Raw genomic sequence first — 19,210 nt, forward strand, 5'->3', positions numbered from 1 at the left:
CATACTTCACAATGAAACACTGAAGGTATTTCCCTAATGAAGACCAAAAAAACATAAGTAGGCCCACTTTTTCACCACACTTATTTAATAGTGTTCTAAAGCTCTAGCCAATGCAATAATACATGCAAACATATATGTTAATATTACTGAATAACTACACTGTTATTCAATCATTTGGGGCCCACAAAAATGGCAATTCCATACAGTTCAACTTAATATGTGTGTGTGTGAAAGGAAAATAGAAAACATTAAAAATGATGTCAAGTTCCAAATTTTTCTAACATTTTAACACAATCCTAATCAAAAAGCAAATAGAAATTTTAAATTTTTTTCAAAATGATTTTACGGTTTGTAGAGAATGAAAATAAGATAGACCAGAAAATGCTTTTGGAATAACAGTAATTTAGGGGGAGGTAATAAACTGTCAAGCCAGCTAATAATAAAATGGACAAAATAAAATAAAATTATCAGTTAGGAAAAAAAATAGAAAATCAAGTAACTCATCCAAATATATAATAGAATTTGCATGAAAAGAAAATATTGTGTATAACTCATTAAGTGGTATGAAGGCAACTAACCATTTGAGAAAAATAGATTCCCTATCTGATAACAAAAGATTGATGACTTACAGATTTTCATTTAAAAATAGAATCAGAGAGAAAAAATATTGGTGAATACACTTTATGCATAGGGCTTCTTACACATGACAACTATAAAGGAAAGCATAAAGGAAAAGAGTGACAGATTTGGTCAATAAATTTTAAAATAATAATAATAAATATTAAAATATAGGGTGCCTAGGTGGCTCAGTCATTAAGCATGTGGCTTTGACTCAGGTCATGATCTCACAGTTCATGAGTCTGAGTTCAGCTCCTGGCGAGCTCAAGCCCTGCTTTGGATGAGCCCTGCTTCTCTCTTTCTGCCCCTCCTGGGATTCTCTCTCTGCCCTATGCTCACTTGTGCCCTCTCTCTTAAAAATAAAAAAAGAGGGGTGCCAGTGTGTTGGGCATCCAACTTCAGCTCAGGTTATGATCTCGTGGTTCATGGGTTTGAGCCCCACGTGGGGCTCTGTGCTGACAGCTCAGAGTCTGGAGCCTGTTTTGGATTTTGTGTCTCCCTCTCTCTCTGCCCCTCCCCAGCTGGTGCTCTGTCTCTATCTCAAAAGTAAATTAACATTAAAAAAATTTTCTTTAAAAAGAAAGAAAATTCAAATATAGAAAATTCAAATGCAAATGAAAACTTAGAAAAATGCAACTCTTAATCTTTAATTAAGTGTTCATCGAGTCACAAAGGAAAATCCAAATACCAATGGAAAAAGTGAAAAAAGACATGATTGAACAATACGAAAGTAATACAAATGAGCAAATCTATAATAGTATTCAACCTTACTAAATTTTTTTTAATGTGTCAAGCAATGTGCTAAGAGCTTTCCACCAACTCAGTAAACCTCTGCAACAACTCAATGACAAAAATGCTATCATTATCCCTACTCTATCTATGAACAGTGAAGCTTAGACACAAAGTGGTCAATCATACTTACCAAAGTCGCACAGCCAGAAGGCAGATGACAAGAGTCCAGAGCCACACTCAATCACCATTTCCACTTTTCAACTATTACCTCTTGGAGTCCTAGGCAAGGCCATGATTCTCACTCACTGACTTAGGTAACTCACAAGGCAGTTTTGCTATGTTCTTCCTACCCCAACTCCTTGCCATACTCAAAGAATAGTGGTTTCCAGAATTCTTTCCTTGCTGACACACATTTTGACTTTGGTACATATGTAGCATATCACCTAGAGTGGCCCAGGAATTTACCACCTAGAGCACTCTTCCTCTCTCTGAACTTGAGGTACTTGTTACACCTAACTGTATCACTCTAACAGTGATATGAAGCCATGGTTAAGAAACAGTAGCAATTTTTAAAAAATCAATTAAAACAATGTGACAACTTTTCTCACCAGATTGGTGAGGACTTAAAAGAAGAGTAATAGCCAATGAGGAAAAGCAGGCACCCTCACAAAGTATTGTTGAAATGTCAAATGATAAGTTTTCTTCAAAGGCAACGTAGCAATATCTTTTTTTTTGAATGGGGAGTGGGGGGGAGGTAGGAGAGGGGGAAGGAAGAGAATTGGGGAGGGCACAGAAACCTAGAAAACTGATGACTGATGTTGGTTCTTTGTACTTGATAGATTACAGAAAATTTTCTCCATTTACTCGTTTGTATTTTATAATTTGTTTCAACATGCATTTTTTGTGAAATTGAAGAAAAGTTTTCCAAACTGACCTCCAGACTGTATGCACAGGAAGAATTATTGTATATTATATTGTCCCATTTCAGTGGAGATCTAATATTGTGTATTATACTATCACAAGCAAGCCCACACCCCGTACCCCGTACCCCGCTCCCACCAAGGAGCAGTGACAGCCACAGAGGAACTGTAACCAAAAACAGATCTGAAGGGTGAGGGAAGAAGGACTAGCACCCCACATAGGGTTAATGTGAAGATTAAATGAGATGAGGCATGCAAAGCAATTAACAGTGCTGGATACAAAGAAAGTGCTTGATAAACATTAGCTGTTGTCATTAAGTAATTACAACCATTATCAATTACAGGCAATAACTGCTTACATAATATATTCCTGAAATGGTGAGATGTCAAACTTGGATAAACACTATCATTTCAGAAATACCTTTTCTTCACTCCAGTTCATTTTTAATTGGTTATGGTTCACTGCCTCTCCTACCAAGACAGGACTGAATGTATTGAAGCACTTAAAATGATAGGTGCAGGAAGAACATGACCCAGACCTCAACCTCCAAAAGCTCAAGATCCTATACAAACACAAATAAACCCAAATGCAGTTGGGAAGAAACTGACAATACTCAGAAATTTTCCTATCTACAAGAATCTCTAGGATCTTAATAAAATTCAATCTAATTCCAGCCTGCTGCTTCTTTCTTACATCTTCCTCTCTTCAACTTGAGTCTCAGTTACCTTTTTTCACACCCAGCTATAACCAAGAGAAGCCCCAAGTATGGTGAGATAAACCTCTAAATATGAAATAACTCCCCTACATATGAAAGATAACTACTGCTGCACTAGTTCGGGAAAGACAAATTGCCTGTTGGTAGTGCTAACCACTACTTCATTCCCTACTTGCAAACCAAGAAGCAATACTTCAGATGAGTCCGTGCCACCAATTCACACACGCATTTTTTAAAATGATCCAGTTTGAACAGCACACTGCTCTCTCTTATGCACTGCTCTACCAAATAACTTTTAGAATGATAAACTTTATTTATAGAGAGCTTTGAGATAGGGTTTAAGCTCTAGACAGCACGCTTCTACTATAAATTCCCTAGAAAATCCTGTCTCCAATTTAATCATTCCCTGCCACCCACCCCCCGCCCCCACCAAAAAAAAAAAAAAAAAAAAAAATCCAAGTAGGGCCATTGCCATACCATGAATACAAACTGCTAATTAATTAGTATCAGTAGAGCTGGCTTAGACTATTTCTCAAACTTTACTGCTGAGATAGTTTTTTACTATCATGTTTTGATGCAAATGTTATACTATAACTATATAGAAAAAAATTAGTTTTTAAGAACCAAAGTTAGACTGTCATATGATTTTGCAATCATAACTGATTCAGAAAATAGTCACAGTTTGTTAGAAATTAAAAGGACTTAAAATGCATTTCAATTTATACATAAGTAACCTAAGGAAACACTTTAAGCATGTACAATTCTTTGTTTCAAATACAGAACATGTTTCTTTTCTCCAAAACTACATGTTCACAATGCTTAGTCATGTATGAATTGAAATAATTTGTTCAAAAATGCAGGTCTGATTTATAGCAGCATCAATAATAATATATCTAAGAATAAATATAATAACCAAGGAAGAGAAAGACTTACTTACACACATTGAAAATACAAAAACACTGCTGAAATTAAAGACAACACAAATAAATGGAATGACATCCTGTGTTCATGAAGTGTTAGACTTAATACTGTTAAGATGTTCACCCTCCCCAAAACAACCTACAGATTCAATATAATCCCTATTAAAACCATAACAGCACTTTTTGCATAAACAGAAAAAAAAATCCTAAAATCCATATGGAATTTCAAGGGACCCCAAACAGCCAAACCAAACTTGGAAGAGAAAAAAGCTTAAGGACTTGCACTTCCCGATTTCAAAACTTATAACAAAGCTACAGTAACTGGAACAGTGTGGTAACTGCCTAAAAAGACAAACAGAATAGAGAACTCATTGGGCGCCTTGGTGGCTCTGTCGGTTAAGCATCTGACTTTGGCTCAGGTCATGATCTCACAGTTCATGGATTCAAGCCCCACATCAGGCTCTGTGCTGACAGCTCAGGGCCTGGAGCCTGGAGCCTACAGCCCGCTTCAGATTCTGTATCTCCCTCTCTCTCTGCCCCTCCCCTACTCATGCTTTGTCTCTCTCGCTCTCAAAAATAAACATTAAAAAAAAAAAAAGGAATAGAGAACTCAGAAATAAATTCTCATATATATGGTCAAATGACCCTCACATAAGGGTTCCAAGACCACTCAACGAGGAAAGGATGTCTCTTCAACAAATGGTGCTGGGAAAATGCGGTATTTGCATGCAAAAGAATGAATTTGGACACTTACCTTACATCTTACAAAAATTAACTCTAAATTGACTGAAGAACAAAATGTAAGACCCCAAACTGTACAATTCCTAGAGGAAACAGGGGGAAAGCTCCATGACATCGGATTGGACAATGTTTTCTCGTACGGCATGAAAAGGACAGGCAACAAAAGCAAAAATAGACAAATGGGACTACATCAGACTTTAAAACTTATGTGCATCAAAGGTTACACTCATAAGAGTAAAAAGGCAACCTATGGAATGGGGAAAAAATATTTACAAATCATCTATCTGATGAGGAGCTGTTACCCACAATATATAAAGAACTCCTACAACTCAACAATAAAAAAAATAACCCAATATAAAAATGGGCAACGAACCTGAATAGATATTTCTCAAAAAACAAAAAACAAAGATACAAATGGTCAACAAGCATATGAAAAGATGCTCAATTAATATCACTTACAAAAATGCAAATCAAAACAAGATATAACCCTACATTCATCAGGATGGCCACTATAAACAAACAAACAAACACAGAAGATAACAAGTATTAATTAGTGAGGATGGGGAGAAACTGAACCTTTGTGCACTGTTGGTAGAATTGTAAAATGGTGCAGCTACTATGGAAAACAGTATGGTAGTGGTTTAAAAAATTAAAAATAGAACTACCATATGATCCAATAATCCCACATATGGGTATATAACCCAAAAGAATTAAATGCAGGATCTCAGAGACATTTGCACACCTATGTTCATAGCAGAATCACTTACAACAGCCAAAAGTGAAAGCAATCCAAATGTCCATTGATGGGTAAATGGATAAATAAAATAGATAAATGGTACATAAATACAACAGAATATTCTTGAGCCTTAAAAAGGAAAGAAATCTTGTCACATGCTCCAATATAATGAACCTTGAGGACATTATGCTAAGTGAAATAAGCCAGCCACAAAAAGACAAATCTTGCATGATTCCACTTAAATGAGGCATCTAAAGTAGTCAAACTCATAAAAACAGAAAGTAGGATGGTGAGGCTGGAGCAGCAGAGAGAGAATTGGGGAGCTGCTATTCAATGGATAGAGTTTCAGTTATGCAAGATGAAAAAGCTCTGGAGATCTGTTCCACAACAATGTGAATATACTTCATACTACTGAACTGTACTCTTAAAATGGTTAAGATGGTAAATTTCATGTCACGTGTTTTTTTTACAATTATAGAGAAACAAACAAGGCAGGTTTGACACTCTACCATGACAGGCATGTCAAGGATCCTCTTAGACAGTAGGGATTTTTCAGACTTTTGCCATAAGTGCTATATGCAACAAGATGAATCATGCAAAGAGTTAGGGCTTTCTAAAAATCTTTCTAAGGCAATCACACAGGAATGAAAAACTGATCTAGTATGGCAAATTAAACTAATGACCACCTAATCCAAAAATGCCTTCATAAGAACAAAGCCCCACAAATGAACTTCTGGAGCTCCTGGACCTCTAATAGAAATCTCAAAGAGATGTCACCACCAGCCTCTGGATTATCTCCAGTTCCTTTTAATCAGGGCCAGTTTCTGAGAATATTCCACATATCTAGAGGAACTTGTCACACTAATCTAAAACTAAGGAATGTTCACAGAATTCAAGTTAGTCTAAATCTTAATCCAAGAATATATCAGAACCTAAGAACAGGGTCAGTAGCTTTCAATACCAAATATCTGTTCCCCAGATCACACATTCATGGGTCTCCTCAATTTCTTTTTCAGAATGTACATGATCCAGAATGGCCTAAGATTAAGATCATTTTAATGGTTATCAAGTCAATAGTGGGGCACGTGGGTGGCTAAGTCAGTTAAAGAATCCGACTACGGCTCAGGTCATGATCTCACAGCTCATGAGTTCAAGCCCCACATCAAGGCTCTCTCTGCTGTCAGTGCAGAGCCCGCTTTGGATCCTCTGTCCCCCTCTCTCTCTGTGGCTCCCCCACTTGCACTCACTCTCAAAAATAAATGAACGTTAAAAAAAAAAGTTAATGGTAAGTGATATGGATATGTATTTACAGCTATAAAAAAAAAGTGCACTTCACTGGAATATTTAATACATTGCTTCTGCACAAACTGGCAGTTCTGCTCTTTCTCCAGTTGGTGTACAACAAAATCTACTACATTAAGAACTCATCCAGGATTATACAGCTTGGTCTAGGAACAGATGGCTTGGGATGGAATCCTGGCTCAACTACCTACCAACTTTTTTACCTTCAGAATACTAAATTTCTCTGTACCTGTTTCATGATCTATAAACGGGTATATGAGAATCTGAAATCTTAAAATCCAAAAGTTACGAAAGTGTGGTTTACATAAGTGTCTATCACTTGGTTACAATGGAAAGCAACATGTAGGGAAGAAAAAAGTGGTGTCACCCTATGTCTTATTACAGCAGAATTCCTAGTGAGACCAGCAACCGAGTCAGAGTTTTACGTGTACTCTTGACTCTCAGCCCAGATCTCAGGTACTGGGGGAAGATAAGGTCATTTTAGACAAACCTTCATTTAAAACTGAATGCCTACTATGTACATAATGCTGCTATTGACAGAGGTTCAGAAATTCCAGTCTGGGTGAAGAAACGTCCCCCATAAAATAATTAAAGGAGCTAAATGTGTCAAAATGAATGACAGATGAGTAACAGACAATGCAAACAGAAATGGAGAAAGTGGAGAGGGGAGAGCCTACTGCAGTGCCACCAGGCGGGAGGCTGTTGGGAGAGTCGCCCAAGAAAGTAAACACACATTGACACCACTTGCTAAGGGGTCAAAAATGAGACCAATGTGGCAGAGAGAATAATCACAGCATTAATAAAAACTGGGAAACCAGAGGCGGTGCGAGGTAATTCTGCCCTGGACATGTGCAGTGTGTGCTGGTGGCTGGACACACATAGGAAAGAAGACAGTGGGCGGCTGGAGAGCAGTGACTGACAACTAAGGCAGGATGACAACCAAGAGGCACAAAATCATAGAAACGGAGAAAAGTTCCAAGAAGCAGCTATCAACAGTGTCTGATGCTGCTTAAAACAGACAGTGAAGAAAAATTCAGCCAGAGAAGAAAGGCCTCTCTCTGTCTGCCAAGGCCAGTCAGAAAGCTCAAGCCACATGCAGGATGAAAAAGAATTTCTAAAATATCAAGAACTCAGTAATGATTTAATTTTTCCCCAAGAGTAGGCTGGCTTATTACTACTCCGGATGATAACCAATTAGATGATTTTACATCTACTTCCAAAGCTGATCTTTTTGGCAAGTGTCTATGAGGACCCACTGAAAGGATTATAAAGAAAAAGAAAATAGTCATTAACAAGAGAAAGAGAGGGCACACTTTTTCCAACTACAGGATTCCAAAGCTTCTGGCAGTAGCAAACAGCTTTTAGTAAAAATAAGCCAGCAAAAGTTTATTAGTGAAGTAGTATTAACAAAATAATATTCATTTACTAGGCTCTAAATGAAAGAGTAGCCACTCCACCACCATACAAAGGATTAAAATACCTCACTCTTAAGAAAATCACTTCTAAAAATATTTTTACATTATAAAGTAATAATTTGATTAGAAAAAGTAAATACTACTCCTGATCAATTCTGCCTTCCTAAGACAAATCTAATGATTATGTTTAATCTCTTCTGGCCTTTATTCCTAAGTACAGCATTTTGTTCATATGCTTTGTATATAAAACACTTTTGTACCCTCCTCCTGCATCTGTCACAAATACAACTTAAAACAAAAATTTCTGCACAAAACTAATGTATCCTGCAAACAAATTTAAAAGTCCTAATAAACACTATCAAACTTTGCCTTGCCATTAATAGCCAATTTATGAAAATACATGTGACACTGAAATTTAATTTGCCAGACTAAAACAATCATATTCCTGTAAATCTATTCAAGTTTATATTTACTAGCTACACGAGATGTAGCTTTTTATTTACAATGAATTAAAAGACAACCATGCCTTCCAAAGATCCATTTCACAATGAAACTGTATTAGCTAATAGATGATTTTTTTTTTCAAAAAGCTCTTATTTGCTGGTCACATTGGGCCGATTTTTTTAAGTCTTTATTTACTTATTTTGAGAGAGAAAGAGAGCGAGCACGGGGGAGGGGCAGAGAGCGAGGGAGAGAGAGAATCCCAAGCAGGCTCTGTGCTGTCAGTGCAGAGTCTGATGCAGGGCTCAAACCCACAAACCGTGTGATCATGACTCGAGCCAAAGTCGGATGCTTAACGGACTGATCACCCAGGTGCCCCACAATGGGCAGATTTATAAATCGAATACTACTAAAAATTATATGTCTAACATATGTACACATATTTTCACTATATATTTTTATTACATTTTCACTACGCGCATCTATTTCCACTGTTCTCAATATCTAGATCTTAGCTTCAAGAAAAATCCTGACACCAATCCAGGGTAAGTGAATTATATGTAGTAATTATAGTAGCTTCTACCTCTCCCAACTCTTTCAAAATCCTTACAAACTATAGACCACAGCCAAAACATTCTCAAAGGTCCCTTTTCTCTGAAATAATAACATACTACCATTGAGCCGTAAAAATGGCTGTTAAGATACAGGAATGTTAAGACATCTAGGATGTTAAGACAAGGAAATGGCTCATGCTTCTGACATAAGAAAATTAACATCTAGTCCAAACATAAAAAAAAACTGCATTAGGTAACGCAATTAGCTATTTCCACTGTTTTTCTTCATCAATGAGTTTTATTTTGTTTTGAAGATGTTCTAGTGAAATTCTGCTGCAATGGAGGAAAAATATACCAAATACAAAGTACTCAGAGAACCATCATTAATATTGCAGGGAAATCTTAACTTTGAAAAATTACTAGTTTATACTACTAAAATAAACACAAAAAATCCTCAGGGTATAAACTGACAAACTGAACTCAGCCACCTCCAGAAATGTGCCCAGGTTTCCTGAAAAAACTCAACAGCACATTCTGGGGGGCAAATGGTGTATTTGTGCCCCATCAGATGCTAAACTCATGGTATCACTCACAATCATTTAAGAAAATCAATCCCATTTCTTCTACTTACTCAAACAAAAACAATACCAAAGTTTGATCAGGAAGAAGGCTGAAAGCATAGGCCATTTTTGGAGCAACCTTCACAGAATATTTTATTAGAACCAGATTTTATCTATGATGGGCAGAGGCTTGTGTTCTGTATTAGTGTAATTACCAGCAATAGCTTGACTAGCTAGTTTGTACATTCAAACGGTTCATACAGACACAACATGGGCCACAAAAGATGTCTGATTCTGCCAGGACCACTGACAGATTCAACCACATCTTTTCATACCTTACACCCTGGCAAGTAATTTTTCTCACGTGAGCCCTACATTCATGAGTAGAGAGGTACACTAAAACTTATAAACAAATAGGAAATTAGCAAATATAATTTAGGCTGACATTTCTCAAACAAGGGAGTTGTTAACTATACACAGAAAATTAGCATATATAAGGCTGTTGGGGTAAAAAAAAAAAAAAAAAAAAAGCAGCAGAAAGATAACCTTAATGTTTTACAAGACTCAATCATTATTTTAGTTCCCCGTGCTAATGGCTCATGAAGATAGTCATTCACTCAAACTAGTGTTAAATCCCTACTGTGTGCCTGGCAGTGTACAAGGTAAGAAAAAGAACAGAAAATGAAGGCCACAATACCTGCCAAGGACTACTTGAAATAAAAGGAGACATGCCCATTAAATTGCTGTACTGTTTTAGCTTTACTGGACACAAACCACAGGCCAGCCCGTGCTGGACACCGTAGGCACACAATAGTAACAATCATCTAACTGCAGATCTGTAACCAATCAATGAACTATGACAATACCAGGCCTGACTAGTCCTAAAGCAGCAATATTTCATTCTGGAAATAATCTTGCCTCTGTCGATTCTTTCAACAGATGGCAATTCTCTGAATAATTTCCACCTATGTGAACCCAGACTAAGGTTGCTTAAAGAGTTAAATGAGAGAATGTAATGTTTTGAACAAAAATTGAAAAAGAGTAAACAGAGGCACATTTGCACTTCAACATTAATTTGGTTTGCATTTAGCCATTGCCTTCAAAAATGATAAAAAAGCAAGTGACTTTAGTCATAAAGCAGAATATCAACCCGAAAGTTACTGTGGCAAGACATTATTTTCTAGTAGTGGCAGTTTAGTGGGAAACGGAAGCTAAACAGGTTTTGCTTAGCTTTTTAAAAACCATTCACTTTTAGTGATTTCTTTGTGAAAGCTGTGACCACCCATTTCCTTAGGCTCAAAAACAGGTAGTCCCAACACAACTACAGATTTGGTACAGTCTTCAATACTAACAAGTTTTTCTTAAGTAGGTGTCATTTCTTAACTAAATTATAAAGGCTTGCAAACTAGAAACGACATCTGCTTTTAAAATCTTTCACGTTAAAGATGACACCCGATCTTAAATTAAAAATGTAAACAGACTTCCAATACCTTAACTAGAGAACTAAACGGAACTGTATTATGGATATAGAATTGCTAGCTAAACAATCTACTGCAAAGCGATAAAGGAAAGGGAAGATGAAGAAACAAGATTCCTCACCAAGAAATGTTTGAACAAATTCAAAGTAAAATTCTGTAAGCTATGTTTTGAAGCCTTTCCACCAGTCTTGCTATTTTTACTACGACATTTAAAAGTGAGCTCTGTGTGCACGCCGTTATTAAAACCGCAACCAAAGGGGGAAAAGTGTCCTAAAATTTGCCCATTAACAGCAATCAAGACTACAAATATGCCCCTCCTACATAGTGAGCCAAGTGGCAAGAAGATAACGAGAACTCAGGAAGTTTTGAAATGGCAGTGACAGAAGTCAACAGGGAAGGCAAGGGGAAAGAATCACGGAGAACAAGAGCAACTCCGTGCGGCCAACGCCACGAGTTGGCATCCGAACTGCAAGTTCCCGGCTCGGGACGGGACTCGAACGGGCAACTTCGCGCCGGACGGAGCTGCGCGCTCGGCCGCCCTCCGAGCCCCGAGCCGCAGCCCTTCGTCCCCGTTCGTAGTCCCGCTGCCGCGTCCGCGAGGGCGCGCTGACAGCCGCGGGGCCCGGCCTGGGAGATGCCGGCCGGCTGACACCCACCTTCCTTCTCGGCCCGCGCCGCGGCCACTACGAGGGTCATCACCAGGTGCAGCGCTCCCAGTAGGCCGGCGGCCCCGCTCCGCGGGCCCCCGCCGCGGCTGGCCGCGGGCTCCACACCGGCCCCTGCGGACGTGGAGGCGGCGGCGACTCCTGCTGCTCCTCCTCCAGCCCGCTTCCCCATCCCTGCCGGCCGGGGGCCGCCGCGCTCGAGGTCCGGCGCGGCCCTTCTCGGCGAGGCGGCAGCGGCACGGGAGCCGTGGTCCGGGCTCTGACCGCGGCGCCGGGGGCGAGAGTGGTTCCGGGCCCAGGGCTCGGGCTCCGGGCGTGGGTCTGGGTCCGTACGTGCGTGCGAGCGAGAGTGTCAGTCACGGCCTCGGCCTCAGCATCGCCTACGAAGAGTCGAAGCGGAGAGGCCGCGGGTCAAGCACGGCGGGCGGCCATACTGGAAACGGGCACGGGCCGCGGGCTCTGGGCGCTGGCCTGCGAGGGGCGGGGCGCGGCCCTGGGCACCGCCCCCGCCGTGCCGTCACCTGTGGGGCCAGCCGGTCAGTCTGCCCCGGAGTCCGTGAGTCTTAATTTTTCGTCCGGCTCTTGGCGACCCAAGGCTTCACTAGCCGGACAGGACGCGGGCAGTACAACTCCAACCTGTCACTTCTGCCCCGCGGAAGAGGAGAAGGGGGAGGGAAGAAGGACCAGGCCCCGTCGCCAGGACTTATGATGGCGGTTCACGCTTCGTGGAGGCAGTGACGGCAATCACGTGGAGACGAGGGGGCCTAGTCGCGCAGCCGCCCTGGGGCGTGGGCGGGGCCGAGAAGGACTGCGGGGCGCCTGGGGAGGCTTGCCCGCTGCTCCCACGCGGGAACAAAACTCTTGCATCTCTAGTGCTGCAATGCTAGAGCCTACCAGAGGACTGAGTGCGCGTCCAGACCTCGAGGCCCCGTGCGGAAAATCCATTCCAGTGACTCCTTCTGGTCCCGCCTATGCCTCTCGGCCTGACAATACTCCGGGCCTGATTCAGTTCCTGGTGGCGCTTCCTTGAGATCTGGGACTTGCTCCATTCATCTTTGTATCCTCAAGTCACGGTACCCAGAAGCGCTTAATGGAATCCTCTTGCCCTTGGAATTGTGCCTACTTTGCTGCAGGAAAACCCTTTGCTTTGTGTATATAAAGCAGCAGTGACCCTGGAGGGAGAGGGCAGGTTGTTCTTTAGAAAAGTGCCCGATGGCCATACTGGCTTTCTCCGTCTGGGAATAATTCTTAAGACGTTTTATACACATAGTTCCTTCAAAGCCCAAATCAAAAGCCTTCTTTAGTCTCCTTCAGGAAGGCTTCTCATGCCTCTTAACACCTTAGGTCGAGGTTCTTGGTGGGCATGGCTATACTCTTCAAAATTTAAGGTCCATGAGAGTCCCTCTTCTTAATAACTTCCCCTACCTCCTAACTTAGTAACTATTTTAATAACTTTCCTTAATTCCACAGCCATTTGCTTATGCTTAGCAGTATTGGTTGGGTGAATCAATGGATTTTTAAGGCCACATAAGGTCTCCACCTCAATACGTCTGAGAACAAACTATAAAGGAAAATAAGATCAGACTTGGAAAAGGAACTCAGAGTGCCACCCAATGCTGTAGTCTTCTTTATCAAGCAAGCACTTAAGTTTATTTGTAAATTAATACATTTTTTATAGTCTTACCCTGATGATTTTGAAAAGCAATTTTGTTTTCCTGAGCATTAGTGTTAAAATTGAGAAATCAAACTTTGTTCGTGACGTAATGTAGTAGGACTTGTTATAATCTCTTAAGTTGGATTTTCTGTATTTATATATGTAAGAAAAGATTTCCGGAAGGCTTTTAACTCACAGAAGAAATCAAACCCAAGGATAAGTAACTGAGTGCCTTAAATGGGTCAAAGCTTACCTTCCAATGTGCAGTACAAAGAGTTGGCAACCTTTCCCCCGTTACCAGGTTCAGGGCAGGCAAGCCTCGCCAGCTATGAAATGCTCATGTTCTCTTACACAGGAATCAACCACATCCTCTGATTAGCCTGAGGCTCAAGAGCCGCATGGGAAATAACTTGCATATGTCTGTAATTGGAGCTTAGACATATACCAGGCATGTTTGATCAGAGGCCAATTTCCCATGAAGCTAATGAAGCTTAAGTTTTAGGGCTCCACTGTTGCACAAGTTCCTTCCAAGGCCTTCCACCTAACTGTGTATTTGTAAGTTTTAATCTTGTTCTTAACGGGCACCCGCCCCTCTCCAATAGTGTTGTAAGCTTTTAAGGCCCACTATACCTGAACCTCCCCTGTACCTGATGGACATTAGGAGCCAGAGGGGTGATAATGGAAGTTCATTTCACAGAAAGGGCAAGGACACTTCTGGGAGAACAATAATAAGAAAGACTTACTAGACAGCATGGTAAACTTTGTTGAGCACCCAGGGTTAAGCCACCATCACCTCATTATCCCCTCTCCCACAACACTCATGTGTCTTGGGAAGGAGAAAACTATGAGGTAAAACAGAAGAAACTATCACCAAGGACCCTTCTGAAGTTCTTGATTAGCTCCAGACCTTCCTTCTCCCCTTGAGAAATTAGAGAGACCTGGGCATTTGGCAGGCCAGTGTTTATCAAGGTGCCACCCCCAGACCAGCAGCATCTGCATCACCTGGGAACTTGAGGTCCAGCAATCTGTCTCAACAAGCCAGCTGAGTGATTCTGGTACATGTTCAAGTTTGAAAACTGTTGCCCTAAATTGATATAAGCCAGGAACTACAGGTTGTTGGGACTCCTCATCTTCTACTTGCTTTGCTCTCTAGCCAGATTAGTAAACTACTATTGGAAGCAGAGTTAAAAGGGACTCAGATAAATTTGGGCTTAAATCCCAGCCTTGCCTTTATTAGCTATATGATGATAGGCAAATTATGCAACTTTTCTGGCCTCACTTTCCTTCTATGTAAAATGATACCTAATAAATTTGGGGAGATGGAGCAAGATTTTTCTGTAAACATATATAATATGTCTGGCACATGGTAGGAGGTTGGTCAAAGGTAGCTATTATTGAGTACTTGTGCTTGCTTCGGCAGCACATATACTAATATTGACTACTTACTTTTTCAAAACACCATGTTGGGCACAGTGAGAGTTTCAAAGATCATTGATCATACTCCCGCTTCATTCACAAAACACTTGAGGAGGCTTACAAGAATACTTTCATTTAGTGTTTATTTTTTTGAGAGAGAGAGAGACAGAGTGCTTGCAGGGGAGAGGCAGAGAGAGAGGGAGACACAGAATTCGAAGCAGGTTCCAGGCTCTGAGCTGCCAGCACAGAGCCTGACACAGGGCTCAAACCCACGAACTGTGAGATCATGACCTGAGCTGAAGTCAGACACTCAACCGACTGAGCCACTCAGGCACCCAAGAATACTTTCATTTAACAAAAATATATATGAATTAAAATTTGGGACCAGGAGGAGAAAACGTTGTTGGAAGTCCCCACAGCTCTACCTCACTGGCTCCCTAGTTGACTGCATGTAGTCAGCCTCCTGGTATTGGGCACCATCTATGCTCTTGCAAGTCCCAACTTCAGGTCACCAGCCAGACCTCACTGTGTCTATTACTGGTCCCACCCTGGCATCTGACAGACATCTTAAACACGCATGAACTTCTCATCTCCCTGAGTCTGCTTTATCCACAGCTTTTCCTTTCTCCAGGACAATTCCAACCATCCAGTTGCACAGGCTGTAAACCTAAACGTTATTCTTTACTTATCTCCGCGTGTCCAGAATCTAGCCACTTTTCACCACCTTCATGGCACACTCTGTTATGAGTCCCATCATCTTCTGCCTGGATTTCTGTAAGAACTTTACAACAGTTTCCCGTGTCCAACTACTTTTATAGTGAGAAGTTTTCACTCACAGCACTTGCCTAGAAGATACAAAAATCTGAAGCTGATAAAGGACTGTGAACTTTGAGTGACCCGTAGGCCAGATCCTTATTAGACCTGACTGAAGACCTGTTCCTGTCCAGTGAACAAAGGGCCTTGTTTTATCCAACACTGTTCCTTCCTACCCGGTTTTCCATCCTTGATTAGTACAACCATCTCAAATCCCTTTCCCTTGCTCTAGCACTTAAAAAAAACCCTGACTTTTCCTATTTCATAAGTTATTTACTCAGTGAATTTTTTCACTGGTGCCTTTCCTTTCCTGACGAGTATATAGACTCAGCTTTGATTTTTCTTTCTTTTAGTTCTGGCTTTATATTCTGACAGAAATTTGCACACTTATTGTCAACACAGCAGCTAGAATGACCCATTTAAAACATAAGACATTTCATCCTTCCTGCAGTGGCTCCCATCTCAGAGTAAAAGCCAAATCTCTTATGATGACTCACATGGCTATACATGATCTAGCTCCCTGGGATCCTTGACTTCCACTGCCCTCCTCCAGGCTCAGCTTATTTCAGCTCAATCACCACCATTTTGTTCTACAAACATACCACAGATGCTTCTGCTCCAGAGTCTATGTCCTAGCTGTTCCCTCTGTCTGAAATGCTTTCTTCTCCTCCAGTTTTCTGCTTGGCTCACTCTGGCACCTCCTTTCAGTCTTGGCTCAGTTACCACCTTCTTGGTGAAGCATACTGTAATCACCCTTGTTAATACCGCAGTTCAGTATGCCCACCCCCAAGTCCCAATCCTCCTTACTCTGTGCTCATTTTCTCTTTTCCCCGTAAAACTTATCACTTTCTCTAATACTATATAATTTCTTTGTTCATTATATATATTATCATTATCTGTCTTTCACCCCCATCTGTTTTGTTCACTGGTGTATCCCATGCTTCTAGAATGTATGAAGCATTTACTAACACTTACAGAGTAAATGAACAAATGGGTGGATGGAAGGATGAATTAATTAATAAATAGAACCGAAAGATAAAGAGCAGTAAGACACAGTCCTTCTGCTCAATGGAACTTAAAACCCCATGGGTAAGATAGACATGTAAACAATATAATAGGAAGGAGAGAACCCCAGGAGACGAGAGGGAGTATGAAGGCAACCCTGGGTTCTACCAATTCCTTTATTTATCCAGCCTTTGCAACATCCTCAAATGATTTTTCTTTGTTCTCATTTCTATGTCTCTTTCATCTAGTTCAGGGTATGAATAAAGCCTACAGCAATCAGAGGTGAATAAGAAATGTAGCATATTGACAATCTTCTTCAATAAACCAAGTGATCTGTTCATTTTGTCTGCTGTGTGCCTTATTCCTTGGTCGGTTTCCCTTGGTTGTGTTCTTTTAAAAAAGAATCAATTCACAAAGCCCCAGGTTTAAGTCTGCTGAACTTATTAGGTAAATTGCTGCAGCCTAGGGTAGAGCAAGGAAATGGAGAGCTTCATGCTGTAGAATGAGGATAGTTGTTTATGAGGTGGTGAGCTGAGCTCACTATCTGTGTGGACTCTATCCTATTTGAAGCTCTTTACCCCATATATTCGTCCAGAAAACTAGATTCCTTTTCAGTTTCTAACTTCACGTGAACTAAGGCCTCATCAATGACAGTAACAGCTACCACATGTACACCTCTGCTAATAAGCATATTGATTTAGATGCTATAATTAACTACAGTTGTGTTTAATATTTTCCTTCCAAGCTGACTGACACATCTTACAAGCTTTTAACACTCTAGCATTCGTAAGAAATATTTTTGTGGTAAACATTCTCATTTGAAATAAACCAAAACTTGAGCCTGCCATTCAAATTCTTCACAACACATTCCAATATCTAATTTTTTCTCTCCTAGAAGACGTCCTTAATCTTATGACTTTTTGAAATGTTTCCTGTGGTTTAGCGGTCTTTCCATTTAAAGAAAGGGGAAAATATTCTTTTTTTTGTTTTTAACGTTTATTCATTTTTGAGAGACAGCATGAGCGGGGGAGGGGCAGAGAGAAAGACGCCCACACAGAATCTGAAGCAGGCTCCAGGCTCTGAACTGTCAACAGAGCCCAACGTGGAGCTTGAATCCACAAACCATAAGATCATAACCTGAGCTAAAGTCGGATGCTTAACAGACTGAGCCACCCCAGAAGGAAAAAATATTGAGGACAGAGGATACCCTAGTATTTCTTTTCTTCTTCCCACATCTTCTACCATTGTCCTCCTAGTACTCAATACTTTGAAATAGACTTTTAGGCTGTCCTGAGTTTCTGAACTGTCCTAAACACCCATTATTAAAGAAACTTATTCCAACCATCATTCAATTGTGCTTAAAATGTCATGGTTTGGTGGTAATTAACAGCCTTGAAAAGCCATTCAGTGGGGGGTAGGGGGGAGGGCATTGGAAACACATTGAACAATGTGTTGAGGGATTTTTGTGTTCCTACCTCTCCCTGTTGTTTAACTGTTTGTAAAAATTCTGGGAATATTCAGTAAAGGCAAGGACCAACATATTCAAGATGCTCAGATGCACATTAGAAATGAGGAAGCACAAAATTAAAACAATAATGTACAAGAGTAAAATAATGACAACTGCTGAGATGAAGGCGCTATAGGAAAGACACACTTTTATCTGCCAAGTCTAGTATGAGTTCCCTAAAGAAGAATTAAGAACCAGCCATCATAGGGGCGACTGGGTGGCTCAGTTGGTTAAGCATCTGACTTCGGCTCAGGTCATGATCTCACAGCTCATGAGTCTGAGCCCCTCATCAGGCTCTGTGCTGACAGCTCAGAGTGTGGAGCCTGCTTCAGATTCTGTGCCTCCCTCTCTCTGTCCCTACCCTGCTCACTCTCTCTCTTTCTCTCTCTCAAAAAAAAAATAAGCATTTAAAAAAAAAAACAACCAACCTGGCCATTATGTGTGGAGCCTGTAATGGCATTCTGAGGGCAGTTATCAGAGCTAATACACACACATGCCTGGGCAGTGTTTCTATAAAGTGAATTCCACTTTCTGTAAACATCATTACATTAATTTCTGGTATTTTAACCACAAGTTAAACTTTGCATTTTAAGTCTGGTATTTTAAAACCATGTAACACGGCTGGCAAAATGTTTTTATGACCACAAATTAACAAGTCTTTGAATTATTCTTAAAAGAAAAGTATCATCAAAGAAGTAGTCTGTGCAAACTCTCAAAAGTAATATTTGTGTTTCGGAGTTATTCTACATTATGGTGAACATCTGTATTCTATCATTAAGGTTTGATGCTTTGAGTCCCTTTGATAGCACACAGGCCAGGGAATATTAATAACAGACTCCTTGATTTTCATAAAATACGTGTTTTGTCACACAATGGAAAATATGATTGCAAATAAGAGAACTTTTTTTGTTGTTGGAGAAAATATTGTTTTCTTTTCGGCAATGTGGTTTCACTTATGAATAGCGCCACACCAAAAATCCAAAGGATTTTAGAGCAAGAAATGACCATATATATATA

The 19,210-nt window shown here is 40.4% G+C and overlaps 1 protein-coding gene across 1 annotated transcript in view; it reads right to left on the reverse strand.

Moving 5' to 3' along the window:
• The window catches only part of TMEM131 (transmembrane protein 131), a 239,982-nt gene extending 227,543 nt beyond the window's left edge, over positions 1 to 12,439 (reverse strand). The window contains exon 1 of the mRNA XM_025932297.2: positions 11,790 to 12,439. Within this exon, the coding sequence (XP_025788082.2) occupies positions 11,790 to 11,970 (181 nt within the window). The 5' untranslated portion in view covers positions 11,971 to 12,439. The remainder of the gene's footprint in view (positions 1 to 11,789) is intronic.
• Positions 12,440 to 19,210: the final 6,771 nt, after the last annotated feature.

This window comes from Puma concolor, chromosome A3 (assembly GCF_028749965.1).
Source record: "Puma concolor isolate L17-30 chromosome A3, mPumCon1.1.hap2, whole genome shotgun sequence".
Lineage (NCBI taxonomy): Eukaryota > Metazoa > Chordata > Mammalia > Carnivora > Felidae > Puma > Puma concolor.